At 22.9% G+C, this 21524-nt stretch overlaps 1 protein-coding gene across 2 annotated transcripts in view; it reads left to right on the top strand.

The window, feature by feature from the left end:
• The window catches only part of LOC107070067 (Organic anion transporting polypeptide 30B), a 52937-nt gene that overhangs the window by 16949 nt on the left and 14464 nt on the right, over positions 1-21524 (top strand). For both annotated transcript variants that reach the window (XM_089171985.1, XM_015327914.2), the window contains exon 2: positions 16573-16971. In XM_089171985.1, coding sequence (XP_089028111.1) covers positions 16751-16971 — 221 coding nt within the window. In that variant the 5' untranslated portion in view covers positions 16573-16750. The remainder of the gene's footprint in view (positions 1-16572; positions 16972-21524) is intronic.

Genomic DNA, 21524 nt, shown 5'->3' on the forward strand with positions numbered 1-21524 from the left:
TTTGTTATTTTTAAAACAACAAATTTAATTTCAATTAATAATATTAGTATAAAATAAATGTTATATTATATTATATAAATAATATTATTTAAATTTAATTTAATTTAATAATATTTAAATTCATTACAAATTATATGTTTAATTTTATATTATATTAATAATATCATTGTGTGTTCAAATTTAATTTAATTTAAATAAATAATATTATTAAAATAAAGTTTATATTAAATTCTATAAATAATATTATTTAAATGTGTCTTAATTATAATAATATTAATAAAATAAACTCTAAACTAAATTAATAAAATAATATCTTAATATATATAAATTACGTATCACGTTGTTTGTCCGCAATAAACTCCTAAACTACTAAACCGATTTCAATCAAATTTTGCACAATATATGCAGTTTCATTCAACTTAAAAGACAGGATATCTTAATATATATAAATTGCGTGTTACGTTGTTTGTCCGCAATAAACTCCTAAACTACTAAACCGATTTCAATCAAATTTTGCACAATGTGTGCAGTTTCATTCAACTTGAAAGATAGGATCATTTATATCTCAATTTATAATCGCAATATTATTTTATTAATCGCGAATTATTTGTTTATTAACAAACGAGTCATGATTATCTCTGTTAGTTCGATAAGATTCTAACAGATGGCGATATAAGGTAATTCGTTCGACTTAAAGACATGTGTATCAGACTGATTGTAATATATATATATTGGATTATATCTTTCAAATTAATCGATGACACGTTGTATTAATTAAAACGATAAAAAGAAAAGAAAAGAAAATACAAAAAAAAAATACAAGAGAAGTAGTGTTGGTATGTAAGTAAGGTACTCAGGTATTTATACAGAAACGTTGGGTGTACCGTTGTAATTAAATAGAAGACCCACCGACTTGTACCGTTTGACATTGCATTGTCCTCCGTGAGTTAATGTCGGCCTTTTTATTTCTTTTTTTTTTTTTTTTTTTTTTTTATTTCAAATAAGAAGAACAACAACAACTTCTTCGTAGCACATTTTCCGTTTTTTTTTTTTCTCTTCATCTCTCCGTCCGACCCACTGGAAAAATCAGAACTTCGACCGTGAGAAAACGGAAGTGTGACGACAATAATAACAATAATAATAATAATAATAATAATAATAATAACGAATACGTCTTTTGTAACGCACACTTGCAATCATTGTGTATTTCTGTTCTTTTTTTTTTTTTTATTCTTGTTAAATAGAAATAATTAATAAGTACTTAATAATCGGTAATTACATAAGTAAAGTTAATTAAACATATTTGTAGATTGGGTGTTATTAGATATGATTTTTATAATGTGTGTAATATATAGTGTAATATTCAAACACGTAATATATAATTATTATTATTATTATTATTATTATTATTATAATTATTAATGTTAATATTATTTTATGAAATTTGTTATTTCAAGATAAAAGTACATTGATCGTACTAGCAATGCAAGGTGTTATTTGACACACACACACAAACACACAGACACACAAATAAAACGAATGAAATAAAAGGAAACGTTTGTGTTGAAATATTACACACAATCACACACACACACACACACACAGAGAAACATTTTAATTGATTAAGTTACTCTCCTCCAAAACTGCATTGAATGCGACCTGCACGCTAGTAGTTGTCGGTGCAGGTTATTGCAAAGTCAATACTCGCCATGACCTAGGAATTATACTTATTTAGGCACAAAGTGCCACGTAAGGACAAACACACACACACACACACACACACACTACTTCCTAGTTGAATAAATATAAAAAGATTATAAATGTCAACGATAAATAATTATATATATATATATATGTGATACTTGTAGAAAGTGTCGCATTATATTTTTCTGCAATGCACCTACGAAATTCTTCTATATATATATATATATATATGTTCATTTAAATACCTATAGATGATGTATGCAGTATTAAATATGCAGTAGAGTACGTATGCAGTTATCAGATACATACCAACATTAAATCATTGCCAAAACTAATCGAGAGTACGATTTTTTATTCCACTTGAAGTCTCATATATATATATATATATATAGACTGTGTTCTATTAAAATGCGACCCATGTATTCCTTTTCAAGGTCTTACCTACCCCCTTCATTTCAAATTCGCGTGTGAACTTCTGTTTTATTTTATTTTTTCTTTTAATTTTTTTTTTTTATTAATTTTATTTGATTTTTTAATATCATCCAATTGATGTTCATTCACAGTATGTAAGTGTGTGTGTGTGTATATTTATATAATGAAAAAAAAAAAAAACATAGTTAGGATACTTTGAATTAAATATAGATGAAATCTCGTTTGTATTTCTAGTACGTTCACGTTAGTATTTTAAAGTTACCCTATATATATTTTATATATATATATATATATAATCGAGGAAGGTTTGCTTTGACAACATTTGCAGAAGGAAACTTTGAATCGTCGATATATAGGTTGTTGCGTATTGCGCAATATGTGATGTGGACTGTGTGAGTTGTTGCCTGACGCGATCGAAGTTTGGAACGGGGCACAGAAGCGGGACCTACCGGCGCCGTTTCTCTCGGCGTATGCTCGAGCACAAGTGGACACAATGCCGCTTCTTTAAGACAAAGCTTTCCCGAGCAGCGTGATTTTCCTCGACAACCCTATGCTAGCTCGACGGACCATGGAGAGTGACCCGACGGTCATTGGCCAATCAATTTGGGGAAGGGGGCGCACAGGATTGCCCGTTCCCCTATAAAAGGCCACGGAAAATCGTCGATCCAAGCCATTCAGCCAGCAACACTCGATTCACATATAACCAACGCATCAAGAACAAGGAAAACTCATCGGCACCCGACAAGGCAGCCTAACCACATCTCATCACGCAATCATCAGGCAGCTCAGCATCGGGGCGATAGTTTACATACAACAACGCAGCAGCGTATTATAAAGGAACAATTCGATTCACAGTCCTACACGGAACAACTCTATTCACATTACTCCACCATCCCTTAAAACCGTTTCATTTTACGATAAATAAAGAACATTGTACTGATCAAGGCACCTGTACGCAACATAGGTCATTGCCGAATGATCATTTTTTCATAGCGTATGCGGAAATTCTGAAATAAGCATCGACAGTTTGAAAATCTCATACTTCACATAACATATATATATATATGAATATATTTTATATATAATTTATATGTATTTGTGAACGTATGTACGATATATGTGTTGTTGTTTATTATTGAAAGTGTTCTAAGTTCATTTGTAATATTTTTATTATTGATTGTATATTATTAACATTTATAACTAAAAGTTCATTGTCATAAAAAACATTTTAGAAAATAAAAAATAAAAAATAAAAAATGCATTATAAATATATTTTATATAATTCGTGTATATGTGTGTGTATTTATGAACATAATATGTATGATATATGAGTTGTTTATTATTGAAAGTGTTCTAAATTCATTTGTAATATTTTTAGTATCATTTACAGTAATTAATATCTACAAACTAAAAGTTCACATTGTCATAAAAAATATTTCAAGATAAAAATAAAAAAAAATAACACTTAGGTAATTATACATAAGGTTTCATTGTTTATAATAAATTTGATTGTAAAGGTGTTAATAAAAAAAAAGATTGGCCACGGTATGATTGAAACAGAAAGAAAAGAAAAAAAAACGATAAACGAGTTTAAAAATCGATGTGTTCCGTTCGATTATTTTATTGCTAATAACATTGATCTTTTACAGTATTTTTTCTATTATACATACGTATATCTTTTTTTTTTATTTTATTTTTTTTTATATAAATATAAAAATATAAAAAAAAAAAAACACGAAAGTCGTTCAGTTTGACATTTCGTCGACTAACTACAGCAAAACTATAATAAAATATTCAATTATTATACACACGCGATTTTACATTATAAAAAAAAAAAAAAAAAAAAAAACAACTTGAAATTTCTTTCTTATCGATTTATAATATTCCGGAAAAGGAAATGGGTTTTAATATAGTTCTTTCCTTTTTTACCGAACGTATATAGAATACCATCAAGAAAATTGATTTTTAAATATACATACATACACATACATATATATATATATATATATATATATATATATATATATATATAAAGTATATTTAAACTTATATTACGTATTACAGATGTTAAATAGATGAGAACAACAAATGTCATATAAAAAAGTGAACAAATTCATTTGATAACATACGATGTTATAATTTCAATAAATTCATTCATACACGCACACACATACATACATGCATGCATGATCAATAATGTGTTAGAATATACAAATGAAAGGATTTGTTAATTTACTCAATTAGTTTAATTATTGCAATATTTGACACATAGTATATTATTTAATACTTACATATATATATAAACATATGTACCATATAATAATATAAACTATATTATAAATATATAATTATTATAATATATATTGTAATACTATATATATATTAAATACTATATTTAAATACTACTACTACTACTATAGTATATTATTATTATTATAATACTATATATAATACTATATATTAATAAATACTATAATAGTAAATTAATACTAATATAAACTATATTATAAATATATAATTATTTTAATATATATTATAATACTATATGTATTAAATACTATATACTATATATAATACCATATATATTAATAAATACTATAATGATAAATTAAAATAATACACAATAAATAAAACTAAAATTATATTTATATACAAACAAAAATAATACAAAATAAATAAAACTATATTCGTATATTCATATATAAACTAAAATAATGAAAAATAATAATAAAATACGTTTGAAATTGTATCTAAAAAAAAAAAAAAGAAAAATAAACCAAACTTTATATTCCCCCCATTTTTATTTTTTATAAAAAATCAAATATAAAAAAAAACACACACACACACATACATATACATATAATATAATAAAAGTGATCGATCAAACGGGGAAGGTTCGAACCCATCGCAGAGGTCACCGAGTCCGATTCTCGAACCTATGTCTACCCCCCAATGAGATGGGTGGTATATATATATATATACATATATATACAACTACAACCTTAAAACCGAATCGTGCATCTATTTCCCTCCTCCCTTTCTCCTTTTCCTTACTCTCTTCCCTCTGATCTAACTATCAGTATACTTTCGTACCCTCTCTCCAACCCCCTACCAACCACCCTTTTGGTTAGAACAGATCGAATGGTCCCTCGCGTGTTGGAAGGTCTTCAAGTTCCGTACGATGGGTTGGGCAGTAGGTCAACCCTTTCGACCGTGTGCTACGAACGAACAAGCAACCTACCAACCAACCAACCAACCAACCAACCAACCAACCAAAGCCGCATAACCTGCACGAAATCCAACTGCAACGGCCATATTTCAACTTCTCACCGATGATTCCTTGGGTCTATACCAGTTGCCAACTTCTTTTTTTGTTATACTCCCACTCTTCCCCCTCTCTCTCTCTCTCTCTCTCTCCCATCCTTCATTCCCTATTATTCTTATCAAACCCCTTTCCTCACTTAACTCATCCATGAAAGTTTGATCTGCATTAGAATTTTTGTATCATTTTTCTTTTCCATTTTTTTTTTTATTTTATTTTGTTTGATTTTGTTCAGTTTTATTTTTTTTTTGTTTGGTTGTATTCAATTTTATTGTATTTTTATTTTATTTTGTTTTGTTTTGTTTGGTTGTATTTAATTTAATTTTATTTTTATTTTATTTTTTTTTGTTTGGTTGTATTTAATTTAATTTTATTTTTATTTCATTTTATTTGGTTTTGTTTTAATTAATTTTATTTTATTTTAATTTAATTTAATTTTATTTTATTTTATTTTATATTTATTTTATTTTATTTTATTTTATTTTATTTTATTTTATTTTATTTTATTTTATTTTAATTTAATTTAATTTTATTTTATTTTATATCTGTTTTATTTTATTTGGTTTTTTTTTGGTTTCACTTTATTTGGTTTTATTTTATTTTATTTGTCTTTATTTTTTTTTTAATTTAATTTAATTTTATTTAATTTAATTTTATATTTATTTAATTTTATTTTATTTTAATTTAATTTAATTTTATTTTATTATTTTTTAATTTTATTTTAAATTTATTTTATATTTATTTTATTTGGTTTTATTTTATTTTAATTTAATTTAATTTTATTTTATTATTTTTTAATTTTATTTTAAATTTATTTTATATTTATTTTATTTGGTTTTATTTTATTTTAATTTAATTTAATTTTATTTTATTTTTGTTATTTTTTTTATTTTAATTTAATTTAATTTTATTTTATTTTATATTTATTTTGTTTTATTTGTCTTTATTTTTTTTTTTTTTTAGAGACACTTATTGCATTTTTTTCTTATAAATCTTACTAATTCCATTTCAATTTGGAAACATGATAATTCCATTTAATTTAATTTAAAAGATATAATTATTTTAAATAATGTTTATGTTAAAATTGTTAAATATATTATTATTATTATTATATATTAAATACACATTAGAACATATTTTTGAACTTTATAAGAGATCCGTAGAAATTATTAGACCATAACAGGATGCACGAGAACGATTCGTAATTAGACTCGGTAATATTCGAACAAAGTCGAGCTCCGTTAAATCTGACCTCACCAAAGAGAGAAAGAGAGAGAGAGAGAGAGAGAAGGATAGAAATAGAAAGAGAGAAAGAAAACACCATGCAGATTTTACTCTTTGGGTTTAATAACACCTTGTTCTCCGTTACTTAACAGCAACGAACGATCGATTAAACCATTGTCGACTTTCGAAACATTCATGTCTATTTCTTTTCCTACTCTTAAAACGTTTCCCATGTTTTTGCCCTCCCATGCATTCAAAAAGGGAATTTTATTTAATTATTTTGGTTTATTTTATTTGTTTTTTTGTTTTGTTTTTTTTACTGGGTTGAATAAAAGGAAAATGAGATGGCAGGAGAATAAACAAACAAACAAACAAACAAACAAGCTTTTGTAAAAATAGTTGGGTAGTTCATTTGTTCAATTTATTTCAAAAAAATTTTTTTTTTTCAAATACTCTGCAATAATTTTTATTATTATTTTTATTATTTATTATTAATTTTATTAGATAAGAAGTTTATTTCAGGTATACCCTTTTAGGGTGTTTACCCCGAAGGCCCCCCCTACATGTTCGTTCTCCTTGACAATATACTTAATTCTAATTATGACCTAATATAATATTAGATATTAATATTAACAATATAAAACAATATAAAATAATATAAACAACATTAAACAATTTATTAATTTTATTATAATTATTAATTTTATTCTATATGCAATTTTTGTTATTTTAGTATTTAATTTTTGTTACATTTATTCTTATTTTATTTTAGTATTTTTATTTTGTTATATTTTGTTATATTTTTGGTTATTTTATTTTAGTATTTAATATTTTTACATTTTTGGTTATTTTATTTGAGTATTTAATATTTTTACATTTTTGGTTATTTTATTTGAGTATTTAATTTTATATTATATTATATTAATATTTTTTTTTATTATTTTTTTTTATTATTTTTTTTTATTATTATTATTATTTTTTTTTTAATTTAATTCTAACATTCTTTTTCCTTATTTTTTTTTTTCTTCTTTTTTGTTATTTTATTTTATTTTTTCTAATTTAATTCTTAAATTTTTTTTTTTCATTTTAGAATCAAAATAAAAACGAAAGATATATATATATATATATAATTAAATAATATTCATGGTAATTATATAAAAGTGTAAATGTGTTTGAATTGAATTTAAACGAAAATGAGACAAATGGTTCGTTATTGGTCAACCAATGGATACCAAGGAAATAGAATAAGAAATAAGAAGAAGAAGAAGAAGAGTCTTGACGAGCTCGTACTTATTTCCGGAACGTGCTGTCCTTTTTCTCTCGTTACGAGGACGGAATTACATATACCGTCTTGCGGACATGCGGACGAACGGACGAACGAGCACGGGTAACCCGCAAAACGGTGAAATTTATTTCACGGTTTTACCATTTGCTTTCTATATCGTTCTTACTTATAAAACATTTCCATTTCATTCGAAACCACCTTCAATCTTTGTTTTTTTTTTTTTTTTTTTTTTTTTTTGTCGATTTCATTTTACACTACGTTACATACATTACACACACATATATATATTTATATATAGGATATAAAACAATTTATTGAGGTCAAGTTATAGAGAAATTGTAACGATTTTAAAATGAATCTTAAAATTGGAGTACAATTATAAATTGAAATATTGTTCAGATTTTTATTTACGTAATATGTTTAATTATTTATTTAATTATTGTTTTTTATTTTTGTCCCTGTGAGAAGTTATGTTATTAATGATAAATGTGATACACAATTAATATGATATATAATTAATTATAAATTATTATATATATATAACAACAGCAAAAAAATTTGTAACTGTTGTAATCTTAATAATCGTATTAACAATTTTAATTACAATATTATACTATTATTAAAATTACAATTATAAATTATTAGAAAAATAATTTTTAAAAAAATTAAATAAACAAATTAAATAAATAAGTGATTTTTTCTAATAATTCGTAATTGTAATTTTTATAATCGTATTAACAATTATAATTACAATATTGTACGATTATTAAAATTAAAAAATATATATATACATATATATAATATGTGTGTATATACGTATGTGATATAAACTCTGACTGGTTGTTGCTGGACTTAGGTTTCTTGAAGTAGCCGGATAATTTCGGATTGTGTCCTCGTTTCAACGACGATGATCAGCCGGAATTTTCTGGAATAATCCGAGGAACCTGAGAATTTAGATCCCTCATATCGTGTGTTCATTCTCTCTATCATATATCTATATATATATATAGATATTTATTACTAATACTATTACCTATTTACAACACCAAAATTCGACAAACTATTTGTTGACGCATATTTCCATACGTGTTTTTTTTTTTTTCTTCAAGGAGAAAATGATGAATAAATGAAAATCAAATGAATAATTTAAAAATTTGAATATTAAAAAAGAAAAAAATTAAAATTGCTACTTTTATTACTAGAAATTATAAAATATAATAATAATAATAATAATAATAATACATATTTAATAATAATAGTAATCCCTGCTTGTCGTAAGAGACGACTAAAAGGGAAACCCAGAAAAAATGGATTAAGAAAAATAAACAAAACTAATAGTAATATATATTTTATATTATTAATAAATATATAATATTAGTAGTACGTATTTAATAATAGTGTAATACATTTTAATATTATTAATTATAAATTTAAATAATTATTAATCTAATAATTAATAGTAATCTCGATGGTATAAAATAATTTTGTTATTTTATTTTATTTTATTTTCTTATTTTTTTATTTTTTTTTTTAATTTGATTTTATTAGTTTTCTTTCTTATTTTACTGTTTTATTATTAATTTAATTTAATTTTATTTGATTTTTTATTATTAATTTAATTTAATTTTATTTGATTTTTTATTATTAATTGAATTTAATTTTATTTGATTTTTTATTTTACTGTTTTATTATTAATTTAATTTAATTTTATTTTATTTAATTTTTTATTTTATTTGATTTTATTTTATTATGTGTTATTATATTATTTAACGAACAAGATTATATATGTAAAACAAATTCATATTTAATTATTAATTATATTGTACTATAAAGTCACACGATTTTAATGGTGTAAAAGGTTCATTACAATAATTAATTACATTATTATTATTATTATTATTATTATTATTATTATTATTATTATTATTTATATTTTATATTTTACATGAAAGTTTTCATCTTCATAATTAAATAATTCACAAAACTATATACAATTCATGACTGAACCAAATTATATACCAATTTTTTGTTCTACACTTAAAACATGTTATAATAACATGTTTTAATAAAACATGTTAATTTAAAACATGTTGTATTAACCAAAAATTCCATTACTTCTTTCTTTATTTCTTTTTTCTTTTTTTCTTTTTTTTTTTCTTTTTGTTTCATATCACAGTTGTGAAAATATTTAACATAATCGGTTTGAATCGTTATCATCAAATGACAGAGAATTGGTATTTCGTTGAAATATATATTCATTTAATAGCAAACAAGAGATGATATTTGTATCTTTTTTTTCTTTTTCGTTTTCTTTTTCTTTTGTGTGTAATAAATTAGAATGAAAATGATGAAATTGAGAATCGATCGACAAGTCAATTACGTAAAGAGAAAGTATTAGTTTATAATATGATATATATATATATATATATATATATATAGACATAGTTCAATTAAAATTAGGCTCACGTTCACACGAAATAACGCATCGTCTTACATAATGATCATCTGTTAATAATAATAATAATAAAAAAAAAAAAAGTAGCATTTTCATGTTTCAATGATTACAAAATTTCTCACATCTGTGTGAGATCAATGAAATTTTCTTTTTCTCTATTGCTTCATTTTTTTTTTTTTTTTTTTTTTTTTTTATTTATGTGTTGAATACTTTCTAATCGATATACGATTGACAATTGTAATTGTCTTAAAAATTGTATTATAAAATAATTATTATTACTTTTTTATATTTTGAACAACGCGTTGACAATTGATAACAAAATCTGGAAATTTCACACGTATAAAAAATATAATAAATATTCATTATATTATATAATAATAATAATAATAAAATAAATGTTTATAGCATAATAATATTATTATATATAATAATAAGAATAAGATTAATTAAATTTATAATAAATATTATTTTATAACAATATTATATATAATAATAATAATAATAATAATAATAATAATAATAATAATAATAAAAAAAAATAAATTTTAAACATATTTATATTTATATATATAAATAATTTTTTTTTGTAAGAAGAAAGGAAATATAATTAAATAAAATTATATATAATAAATTATTAATTATAATTAAAAAATAATAATTTTTATTTATAAATTATATTATTATTAATTTAACATATATATTTTAATTTATAATAATAATAATTTTAATAATTATAATTAATTATTAAAACAAACATTAAATATGTATTTTTATTATTATATTTTATAATTTTAGTTATAATAGTAGCAATTAATTATAATAATATATTTTAATTTATAATAATAATATATTATAATAATACAATTAAATATTATTAAAAAAAATATATAAATATCTTAATTGTTTATAATTAAAAATAATATATTAAATTAATGGAATTAAATAAATTTAAAATTATAATATATATATATATATATAAATTTGTACTTAATTGAATTGACGTACAACAAATTGCTACATAACATAATAATTATTTTTTTTTCTTTTGACAATATATGGGTTATATGGGTGTGTGTGTGTGTGTGGATTACTTGTATATATTAAAATAAAATCTTTCGTCGTATTAACTCGTCGTATTACGAATTTATCGATCTATCGAACGAGACAGGTCTTAGCGATAAGTAAAGGATATATCTCATAAATACATAAATACCCTATTATTATTGTTGTATATACTAGAAGTGTCCTTGACTTTGAACCTAACCTGTCTTATTCTACTTTTCTTTATTTTATTTTACTTTTTCTCTCTGTCTGTCTCTCTCTCTCTCTCTCACACACACACACACACACTCTTTCTTTTTTTTTTTTTTTTTAACAAACATTAAGCCTTTACACACTCGTCGTCAGTCTTGGGTTATTTCAATTTTTCATAGGTAGAGTAAAATCAAGGACATTTATGATCGATAAGTATACAACCAACTCGTGGTGGTGGTGGTGATGGTGGTGGTGGTGATGGTGGTGGTGGGGGGAGGGGCTGAATGTTATGATTAAATGAAGAAAAACAAGTTAAAATACAAATTGTTAACTATAACAATTTTCCTAAATCGTTCGATAAAACAAATAATTATTAATATTATTAATAATAATAATAATAATAATAATAATAATAATAATAATAATAATGAGTTTAATTTTTATTATGAGTTTATTCATATATATATATATATATATATATATATATATATATATATATATATCTTGAAAATAGTAGAATTATTATTAATAATTAAAATAAGAATAAATATATTACAATAATATTATAAAAGTTGAGTTAGGATAATGCATAAAATTTCATAATAAAAAAATAATATATAAATAATTATATATATATAATTATATAATTAATAATATATGCAATAATAAATTAATATATGATATAAATAATAATAATAATAAATTATACATATATATATATATATATATATATATATGTTATACTTATTTGTGAATGTTTATTAAATGGTGAATGGATGAAGGTGGAGATAAATGATTTAAGAAAGTAATAAAACAAATTTGATAATAAATATTTTTGAATATAAATAATCATGGGAATATATCTTTCTCACTTGTCAATTATAATTATAATTAAATATTATTTTTTTTTTTTTTTTATTTGAGGCTTTGTTTAAAAATAAATTAAAGAAGATATATATATATATATATATATGTATGTATGTATATCAACGAAAGAGAAGATGAGAATATTTAAAGTACCAAATAAGATGACTACTTGCGCAAACGTTTCTCTTACGTAAAGTTCGTTCTATATGCACGAATACATTTGTATATAAATGCACATATATATATATATATAGATGTGTGTGTGTGTGTGTGTGTATATATAAGGTTTGCATACTTTAGTTGGTGCGAATGTGAACGCCAAGAGAGGACGCAGTTCATTAATTAATTCGAGGCCAATTATAGTTGCCGAATAGGTGAAACACGTTTGCACTGAGATTTTCGGTCCTTTGAAGTTTCAAATTGTATTCTATCCTATCGTGTCTTATCTATTAGATAATTTTACTCAATATTACGGTATCGTTCATCTATATATATATATACTTCGATTATTTATGATCAATTTATCTAATAAATGATGAATTTAGAAATGTTATGCTTCAAATATTTAGATAATTATTTGTACTATCTCAATTAATATAGAAAATGTTTATAATAGTTTGTTGAACGTTAATTATCTTTTTAAATAATTATTAATAATTTATTTGAAAGTTTATTATTGATTGTTATTATCAAAATTGAAATATAGTATATATATGTATATACTTAATTAATGATATTAATTAATTTATATATATATGTATGTAACTATGTGTGTGATATATTTATATCATACAATGGTTTGTTAATAATAAAGAATAAAAATAATGTTCTCACGAACGATTGATAAAGTAGGAAGAAGATAAAGAAGAAGAAAAAAAGACAACGTAGTTGGATAAAAATGGCGTGAACGGAAGTGCGAATGAGAATTACGCCGTTAACTGTTATTTATTTTTCTTTATTTTTTTTTTTTTTTTTTCATCCTACTCATAGTAGAAAGTTTACTATAGTGTGTATGTGTGTGTGTGTGTGTATGGTTTGATGGTATATTTCGTTCTTTTTCACTCTTGTATATCTTCCTTCTGTTGCGTCACGCTTCTCAAACTGTTATGCTCTTTACGAGAGACACGATTCTTGTCTCATTTCGTCGAATTGCAATTATAATCGTTTTAAATAAATTATAAATAGACAATAATCAAAGATATAAATAAATAAATAAATTAATTAATTAATTAAATAATAAAGAAAGAGAATTAACAATATAATACGATAGTAATATATTTATTCATTATTTTCATTATTTCATATTTGTCAGATTTCTTTCGAATTATTTTATATGAAATTTATGATGCATTATCTTAAACCTAACCTCACTTTCATATAATATTATCGTAATATTATATTTTTATTCTAATTTTTATCATTTATTATTACTAAAATATATACTTCCATTTGATAAATTATTTATTATAAAAATTTATTCATTATCTTAAACCTAACCTCACTTTTATATAATATTATCGTAATATTATATTTTTATTCTAATTTTTATCATTTATTATTACTAAAATATATACTTCCATTTGATAAATTATTTATTATAAAAATTTATTCATTATCTTAAACCTAACCTCACTTTTATATAATATTATCGTAATATTATATTTTTATTCTAATTTTTATTATTTATTATTGCTAAAGTATATATTTCATTGTATAAATTATTTATTATAAAAATTTATGCATTATCTTAAACCTAACCTCACTTTTATATAATATTATCGTAATATTATATTTTTATTCTAATTTTTATCATTTATTATTACTAAAATATATACTTCCATTTGATGAATTATTTATTATAAAAATTTATTCATTATATTATTTATTTACTTATTCATTTACTAAGAGACATGTTTTCTCAAAGAATTTTTATTGTAACTGTTATTCATATATACAGTTGGTAGAGTCCCCCTCCCCCTCACCGTCCCCGACCCCGCCCCCCCCCACCCGCTCCCTTCCTTCCTTCCCCCTCTTTAATTATCTTATCGTCATGAAAGATAAGAAACCATAAGAAAAACTATTGGTAGAAATTTTCTTTTAAGGCCCACGTTTATCCTGACCGGCCCTGACCTTACCGAGGAGTGAAAGGTCATTGAACCGTTGGATTCACCAGAGAGAAAATGTCAATTGATCGCACGGTTGCACAAAGCGCAATGTGTCGATCCAGTTGCATGTATATATATATATATATGCATCTGATACATCTTACCTTTCTGTAAGATGATTCGTCCGTTATTCGTTGCATTTACATCCATTTGCACGATGACACCAGTTCAATGAAGATGATGAAGATGATGAAGATGATGATGATGATGATGATGATGATGATGATGATGAAGAAGAAAAATTGATCTTCCTTTTTAAATACAATGAGTTTTCAAAAATTGAATAAATTTATCGATCCAGTGTTACAATATAATTCTTTTCGTTCATACATATATATATATATACATAAATCATACATATGTACATACATATATAGATAAATGTTAAAAAAAAAAAAAGATGATTTATAATCATGAAAAAAAAAATATGAGAAAAAAAATTCGTATGCATTTTTTTTTTTTTTAATCATTTTTAAATATAACAAAGTTAATTTTACTTTTATAAAACAATATTAAAAAAATATAAAGATTGAATAATATATATATATATAATATATATAATCTTCAGGTTAGATAAAAAAAAGATAATAAATTATTTTTCATATTTATTTAACTACCAACCATTATATTTTTTCTGTCGACTGATTATGAGAAAGAAAAGAAAAAAAAAGAAGAAAAAATGTAGCGAGAAAATTTATTAGGTTTGATTAAGTTGCAAATGTGATTATGTATGTATATATGTATGTATATATGTATGTATGTATGTATGTATGTATATGTGTGGTAAGTTTGTAGGATAAGGAAAACACGTTAATCACGAGAGTTTCACGCACGAAATGAACGCGATGCCTCCAAGGCATCGCCATCATCATCATCATCATCATCATCATCATCATCATTATCAACAGTTATATCTGTGTGTGTGCGTATATATGTATATATAAGACAGAGAGAGAAAGACAGAACTATGACCGTAAGCTTCGAATATTATGTCACGTATTAGGTGATGGGAAGCCATGTAACGGGGAAATTGTAATCGCTGACAAATCTAGTAACCGACTTTTTTCACTTTTTTATTTGTTTAAAGTTGTACGTGATCTATTTTAATTTTATAAAAATAATTTGATCCAAATCAATTATTTTCATTAGATAATATTTGTTATAATTATTACCATCTATCTTACGAATTATTATCTATATATATATAATATATAAATTAATTCCATGTAGAAGGGGCCTTCGGGGTAAACACCCTAAAGGGATATACCTGAAAAATAAATCAACTATAAACTAGATAAATTAATTTTCAAATATATATTAAATAATAATTATATTATATATATTACATTTAGTATTTACTATTTATATTATATTATATTTTTTATTATTATTATATTTTAATATATATAAATTACGTGTCACGTTGTTTGTGCGCAATGGACTCCTAAACTACTGAACCGATTTTAATAAAATTTTGCACACAGTGTGCAGTTTTATCCAACTTGAAAGATAGTATATATATATTATAATTTTATATTTAATATATTATTATAAATACTAATATAGAAGAAGAAGAAGAAGAAGAAGAAGAAGAAGTTTATTTTTTCAGGTATACCCCTTTAGGGTGTTTACCCCGAAGGCCTCCCTACATATAAACACTAATATATTATAATTTATATTATTACTATATATATATAGTACAATTAATTACTATACTATAATAAATTATTATTTATCACAATTATTTTTATTAAAATATATATATATATAATTAACAAAGAAATATGACATTTTCTTTTTTTAATCATTTGTTCAACCTTTTGAACTATACCTAATTGTGTTTTTTATTTTGTTTACCTTTCAGAAGTCAGAAACACCAGAAGATGATGCAGTTGAACACGTTGAACTCGTAGGAGGTAGCTTCCCTTTTTTTTTACCTCTACTTAAAGGAGAAGGGGGGAAAAAAGAGGATAAAAGGAAAAGGAAAATAATTGAGAAGAGGAATTATAAGAAGTACTCTTGAGGAGATAAGGTTACGATAGATGGTACAAAAAATGGCATCAACCAGTGGACACAAGAGGAACGGCTCGAGTTCGAGCATGTTCGCTCACAAACGTACAGAATCTGGTGGTGGTTTTATCGGTCACAAACGATCCGAAAGCGGTCACAAACGGGCCGAAAGCATATCTAGTGCCTTTGGTCATAAACGTTCAGAAAGTGGTCACAAAAGGAATGAAAGTGGCGGTGGTTTTGGTCATAAGAGGTAATTATTATTATTCATTATTATTTTATCTTATTTATGTGTATATGTGTGTGTGTGTGTACTTGTTAAAAGAAATAAGAAAATCTATTGTAATTATCTTAGAATTTTTTGTTTTTTCCTATGATGAGTGAGAACACTCATAAATTTTATCTAATTTTTATTCTGGTGTAATTTTATATTGTTTTTATATTTCATTTTCTTTTTCCTTTATTTTATTTTATTTTTTTTTTTTTCATAAAAATGTACAATGTTTAAATATTATAATAGGAATATTCATAGTTTTGTCAAATTTCTATCGTAGTGTATTTATAATTTTCTTTTTTTTTAATATTTAATTTTTTTTTCTTTATTTTATTTTATTTTATTTTATTTTATTTTATTTTATTTTATTTTATTTTTGGTTTCATAAATTTACAGTTAAAATATTATAATAGAAACACCCATAGTTTTGTCAAATTTCTATCGTGGTGTATTTATAATTTTTTTTTTAATATTTAATTTTTTTTTTACTTTATTTTATTTTATTTTATTTCAATTTTTTTTTTTCATAAATCTACATGTTCAAACAAAAAAAAAAAAAAGAAAAATAATATATATAGTTCGCGCAAAAAAAAAAAAAAAAAAAAAAAAAACCATAAGCTCTTTTTCTTTATCTCTTCGTAAGCGACATTAGGGTGTGGAAGAAGAAAAAAAGAAGAAAAAAAAAAAAAAAGAAAGAAAGAAAGAACAAAAAATCTTCCTAGCCATCGCATGACAAAGGTTTCTAAAATTTTGCATAAAAAAGAAAGGACACCCTTTCTTCATGGGGGGCGGGTATATGGTACAACTACGTGATTTGAAATAATCCAAGGGGAAGAAAACGAAACGATGAACTTTTTTTCTCTTTCTTCCTTTTTTTTTTTTTTTTTTTTTTTTTTTTTTTTAATGCAACATAGTTCGGTTTTATATTTAATCGTTCGATCGAACAAAAATGCACAATGCGTCGCGTGCACAATGTTGTTTTATTTTTCTTTTTCATTTTTTTTTTTTTTTTTTTTTTGTTTATACGAATTCGTTTCAACGCGAACATTAATCCGATCGTTCGATGTGCATTCTTTACCCCCTCCCCTCCTCCTCCCTCCCTCCCTCCCTCCCACCTACCCTTCCAATTCCCCCTTCATACACACATACAAGACGCACGCATTTACGCACATGGTGTTGCAAATTTTCAAACGATTTTTGCGACAAAGGTGTTGATACCAATGTCCTCCTATCGTAGAGTACTTAAATTACTTAATTCGATTAATTTCGATGAAGGGGAGAATAGGGAGTAGAGAGGTTGAGGGGAGAGGGTGGGGGGTGAGTGGGAATCGTAAAAGAGTAATTCGTGTACATAGGGTGGGTTCATTCATGCGTGTTGTTAAAGAATAATTGGTCCTTTTTTTATTATTATTATTATTATTTCTTTTTTTATAGATCGACCAGGAAAAAAATCAATCGTGTGTGTCATTGTAGGTTGTACGATAAAACGCGTCCATTTTGATATAAACATGGGTGACCAGTTTGTACAATGTTAGGTTAACTAACACTGTATTAATTAATCAAAATTTTGTTTGAATTTATTGTATTATAAATTGCATAATGTATAATGCATTTGTATTGTTTTTTTTTTTTTTTTTTTTTTTGTAAAATATACTTTAGAAGTTATTATTTTAATTTTATTTTATTATAATATATATGTATAAATAATATATAAATAATATATAATAAAAATATAATATATAAATAATAGAAATAATATATAATAAAAATAATATATTAATAATATATATATAAATAATAAAAAATATAATAATAATAAAGTAATAACAAAATAATACAATAATATATATAATAAATAATATATAAATAAATATATATAATATATAATAAAATATATATATATATATATAGAAAACCATTTTGGTTTTATATCTTATTATATTTATATATTATTGTATATTTATTTATTAATATTATTTATCTTATTTATTTACTATCTTAATATATTTATTTATTTATTTTATTATATTTATATATTATTATATATTTATTTATTATTATTTTTATATTTTTATAATACACACAAATATTGTGTTTTTTTTTTTTTCTAATATTTTAACATTTCTTCTTTTTTTTTTTTTTTACCAACCAGTTGAGCACACTAAAAAAAAAAAATAAAAGAAATAAAAAATATAATAAATAAATAACAAAAAAAAAAAAAAATAAAATCTGTCTCGTTACAAATAAGGACATCCTACGTGAGTTACTTTCCATTACTCAACAACCAACTAACCAACTAAGCAAGTAAGCAAGTAACCAACCAACCAACCAACCAACCACCATCGTTTTAAAATTAAAGTTCGATTTTAATATTCGTCTCACGCACGTCTTACTAACGATTAGTCGTAATATTGTTTTTTTTTTTTCTTTATTTTTTTTTATTATTTAGGTCACATCGTCCATTCCACTGACTGACTTGTACACTTCTTCTTTTTCTTCTTCTTTTTATTTTTCTTATTTTTCTTATTCATCATTTTCTTCTTCTTCTTCTTAGAATTTACGTAACTAAATGTATGTCGAGAAAGAAGAGTGAGTGAGTGAGTGAATGAGTGAGTTGGAAAGTTGAGAGTTAAAAGAGGAAAATAAGGAAATATAACAAGACAAAGTTATTTTCAAGTCATACGAAATAATATTATTAGCATTTTTATTTACTACTAACGCGTGTTGTTTATGTTTCTTATTTATTTTCGTTTATTTGCGATTATCTAATAATATCTGTTGTACGTAACAACTAATGCAATTTCCATTTATATCTGTTAAAAAAGATTCTAAAAAAAAATAAAAAAAAAAATAAAAAACTATGAAATGAAAATGAGAAAATACAAAAATAAAATTGAAATGAAAAAAAAAAAAAAGAATGAAAAAAACTAAAAACGAAACTTAACAAAATGAAAAAATAAAAATGAAAATGGAAATGAAACTAAAAAAAAATGAATAAATAAAAATGAAAATGAAACTAACAAAAATTGTAAATGAAAATGATGAAACTAAACAAAATAAAAATGAAACTAACAAAAAAATGAAAAAAATAGAAATGAAAATGAAACTTAAAAAAAATTGTAAATGAAAATGAATCTAACAAAATAAAAATAAAACTAAAAAAAATGAAAATAGAAATGAAAATGAAACTAACAAAATTGTAAATGAAAATGAAACTAACAAAACTGTTAAATGAAAATGAAACTAACAAAATTGTAAATGAAAATTAATCTAACAAAATAAACATGAAAAAATAGAAATGAAAATGAAACTAAAAAAAATTATAAATGAAAATGACTCTAACAAAATAAAAATGAAACTAAAAAAAAAATGCAAATAGAAATGAAAATGAAAATGAAATAATGAAAATGAACTTATCTCTTATTGCAATTAAATTATTTTAGAAGAAGAAATAAATAAATTAATTAATAAATAAATAAATAAATAAATAAATAAATAAATAGATTATTGTTTTTGTTCGTTTAGTATTGTATTTTTGTAACATAGTATTGGAAGAAAAGTAACTTAAGGGATGGTTGTACTCTTATTACTACTCTCTTTCTGTCAGGTAATACGATCCTTTTGCTTGAAGAAGGGAGTCTTGCATGACATCCATGAAAGAAGCAAGGTTTTAAAAGATCCCTTTCCCCCCCAACCCCAACCCCAACCTCAACCCCCCTTCGACTATCCGTTAGGTAATAGTAACAGCAAGAACCAAACCAACAACAGGAGAAAGACAGGAGACAACAGGAGAGTGTGTGTCCTGTCTTGCTATTCGACCAACCCTTTTTGTTTCCGCAATGCAATCGATACTAAACAACACGTCGAATTTATTTTTTCATTTCCACCCCTTTCTTCTTATTCTTATTTAATATTTTTTATCCTTCTTAATGTTATTCTACAAAAAATATATATATATATATATGTATATATGTGTGTGTGTGTGTGTATTGAATAAATATTATTAATGTGAACTATGAATTAATGGTGTGAAATGCGTCAGAGTTTGAAAATTGTCAATGTTGACTCTACGAATCACTTAAAAATTATAAATTTTGTTGAAGTTCAATTTAAACAATATTACGTCATTTATTATACATATATATATATATAAATATTAAATAATTATATAATTAAATTAATATATATAATTTAATTTAAATTTAAATTAGTATATAAATTAATTAATATAATATATCTAAATTAAATAAATTGAAAAAAAAAATATAGATAATAATTAATTAAAAATTAATTTAATAAATTACTAAAATTAAAAAAATATTATTTCAATATTAATTAAATTTAATATATATATATTAAATTAAATGTAATTAATATTAAAATAATATTTGAAAATTCATTCACACATGTTAGTTTGTTTGTATTATGTTTATATAATATAAAAATATATATAAAAATAAATGAAAAAAAATTTGATCTTTCACTGACACATGTTTAATATATATGTTGACCATGTGAATTTTGACATTATC

The sequence above is a fragment of the Polistes dominula genome, unplaced genomic scaffold, assembly GCF_049000335.1.
Source record: "Polistes dominula isolate Pdom_NZ unplaced genomic scaffold, Pdom_raw_medaka contig_73, whole genome shotgun sequence".
Classification (NCBI taxonomy): Eukaryota; Metazoa; Arthropoda; class Insecta; order Hymenoptera; family Vespidae; genus Polistes; species Polistes dominula.